General features: G+C 39.9%; 1 protein-coding gene across 1 annotated transcript in view; it reads left to right on the forward strand.

The window, feature by feature from the left end:
* Positions 1 to 207: 207 nt before the first annotated feature.
* LOC103367790 (copine-9-like) overlaps positions 208 to 2,330 on the forward strand; it is a 109,083-nt gene continuing 106,960 nt past the window's right edge. The window contains exon 1 of the mRNA XM_008295920.1: positions 208 to 284. Coding sequence (XP_008294142.1) covers positions 208 to 284 — 77 coding nt within the window. The remainder of the gene's footprint in view (positions 285 to 2,330) is intronic.

Consider the following 2,330-nt stretch of genomic DNA (forward strand, 5'->3'; position numbering starts at 1 on the left):
CAACTTTCACTGCCTCTCTCTCTCTCCTGCGCTGCTCGCTGCTGCTCCAGAAGCAACACAAAAAACCCCAGAGGAAGATCTCTACAATGGATTTACTGCCATCGCGTAGCTATTGTGAATAATCACATCTCTTTATTTTATATATATATATTTTTTTTCCTCTCCTTCTTTCTTCGCGGATGCTCACTAGCGTCGTGAGTCGAGATGATGGCATCAATAGGGGAATTCGATCCTCTCAACACCAGAGTCCCTGCAACTAAAATAGAAGTTACCGTGTCGTGCAGGTAAGGTCAAAGTCTCACACATGGGGGATGTTTCCAGCTTGAACAAGTCTCATTGATTCACGTTTGTTTGATCTGAAATCCAGATTAAGGAGAAAAACTGCAGCAATTTTATACAAATTATTTAGATGTGTGCTTCTTCTTCTGATATCTTTAAGTGTACATGTCACAAGAGGAACATCTGAAGCCTTTAAGAATGTCAGATTTTCAATGCAGACTATCTATCCATCCATCTGTCTGTACTTTCTGATGCTCTTTGCTCTCATGCTACCTGCTTAAACCCATCAGCTGCCTCCATATGCAGCAAAACATTTTTTTAAAAATCCTTTACTATCTCCTGGTTTTTGCATGAATTCTGCTCCCTGACATTCACAGACATGCATCAGGTCTCAGCAGGTGAATTGTTTGTGTGGCACCGTGCAGCAGCAACATCCACAACTGCGATTCAATTTCTAACCCTGATTGCACTTATATGTGCCATGGCTTCACTATTTTGTGTCCGGCTGGCTGGCTGACTGGCTGAGCAGCAGAAGTCAGGGTTTTTCCAGACCGCCAGCCTGCCTGCCTGCCTGCCGGTGCGCTGACTGTCTTTCCAATCCACTCCTGAATAATGAATAGCTGTTGCTCCTGTGTAGTCCCTCCTGAGATCAGCCAGACTTGAAGTGTCCAGACACCTGAGCGAGACAGAACAATCCCGGGTGGGCGAAAGTGTGTTTAACCTTGAGTTTGCACTGTTGTAAAAGTATGGGTTTTATTTTGCCTTGAATCATTGGATTTTTTTATAAGACATGATGACAACAGCCAGCAGCTTGATATGGAAACCTGGAAGCCTGAGGGAAGCATCATCATCACATCTCACTAATTATTAAATATTACATCTTGTTTGTTTAATCTGCACAAAAAACCGAAATGTAAAAATGACAAGTTGTGGTTTATGAGCAGGATTGATAAGGGAATAGAGGACTGAATAGACTGAACAGGCTTGTATAAAGGCATCATGTGTTTGGGTTGTCACAGTTACATTACTGCAACGCATTGTCACGAAAAAGTTTAATTCCAGATTCACTGCTCTCCTCCTGCAGACAAATAATTTGCTCCCCAATTAAAACAAATCTATTATTGATCTGGATGGAAGGGATGAAAGGTCAGGCGTGTTTAGTTAACACTAATCATACGGGCTGCACACTGTATGAGCAATCAGCATCAATATCTCACTGTTGCATGAGCAGGTAGTCAAGACGTGAAATGAGAAGGGAAGTCTCTCTCATCGTCATTTTGCACCAAGTTTTTATTTATTTGTTTTGAAAAAGACAGAGTTTGTTGATACAAAACGAGCGAGGAGAAACACTGAAAAAGGAATATTAGTCTGCAAAAAAGAAATGTAACGAGATACTTGGAAATATTTCAGCTACAGAAAGGACGATGTTGACCAAAAGAATTGTCTCGAAATTGTTGCAAACACAACAAAGTAGTTTGACGATTTAAATCAGCACAACAAAGTTCTGTATGACAAGTCCTCCCAAGCAAAAAAATACATATTTATATAAACATATACACTATATGAGGACGGTTCCAAACTGCTTTTTTCAGTTTTATTTTATGTATCTATTAAAAAACAACAACAACAACAAAAAAAACGCAGATCACTCTAGACTGATTAACTCTTTATCTGGTGAAGTCTCAGAATTTATTTTTTAGAAAACCAAAGCATTGTAATGTCAGTTTTTATTTACTGTCTACTATTGTATTATATCTGTTTGACATAGATATGATTCTAAACATAATTTTTATTCAGTGCTAACCACAACACATACCTCTCTAACATGGACATGACGTCTCTGCTGGTGTGCAGTTTTTATGTTTTGCCTTCAGAGTCAGGCTAGTTTCCGCCCCTTGTTCCAGTCCTCGTGCTAAGCTACGCTAACCAGCTGCTTTCTGTAACTTTATATTTAGCCTGAATGTGAGTGAAATCCACAGCAACTAAAGTTGGCCAATAAACATCCAAACTCTGGCAACAAACTCTTACTCAGCTGTTCATGTGGAGGCGCC

This window comes from Stegastes partitus, unplaced genomic scaffold (genome assembly GCF_000690725.1).
Source record: "Stegastes partitus isolate 25-593 unplaced genomic scaffold, Stegastes_partitus-1.0.2 Scaffold1086, whole genome shotgun sequence".
NCBI lineage: Eukaryota > Metazoa > Chordata > Actinopteri > Pomacentridae > Stegastes > Stegastes partitus.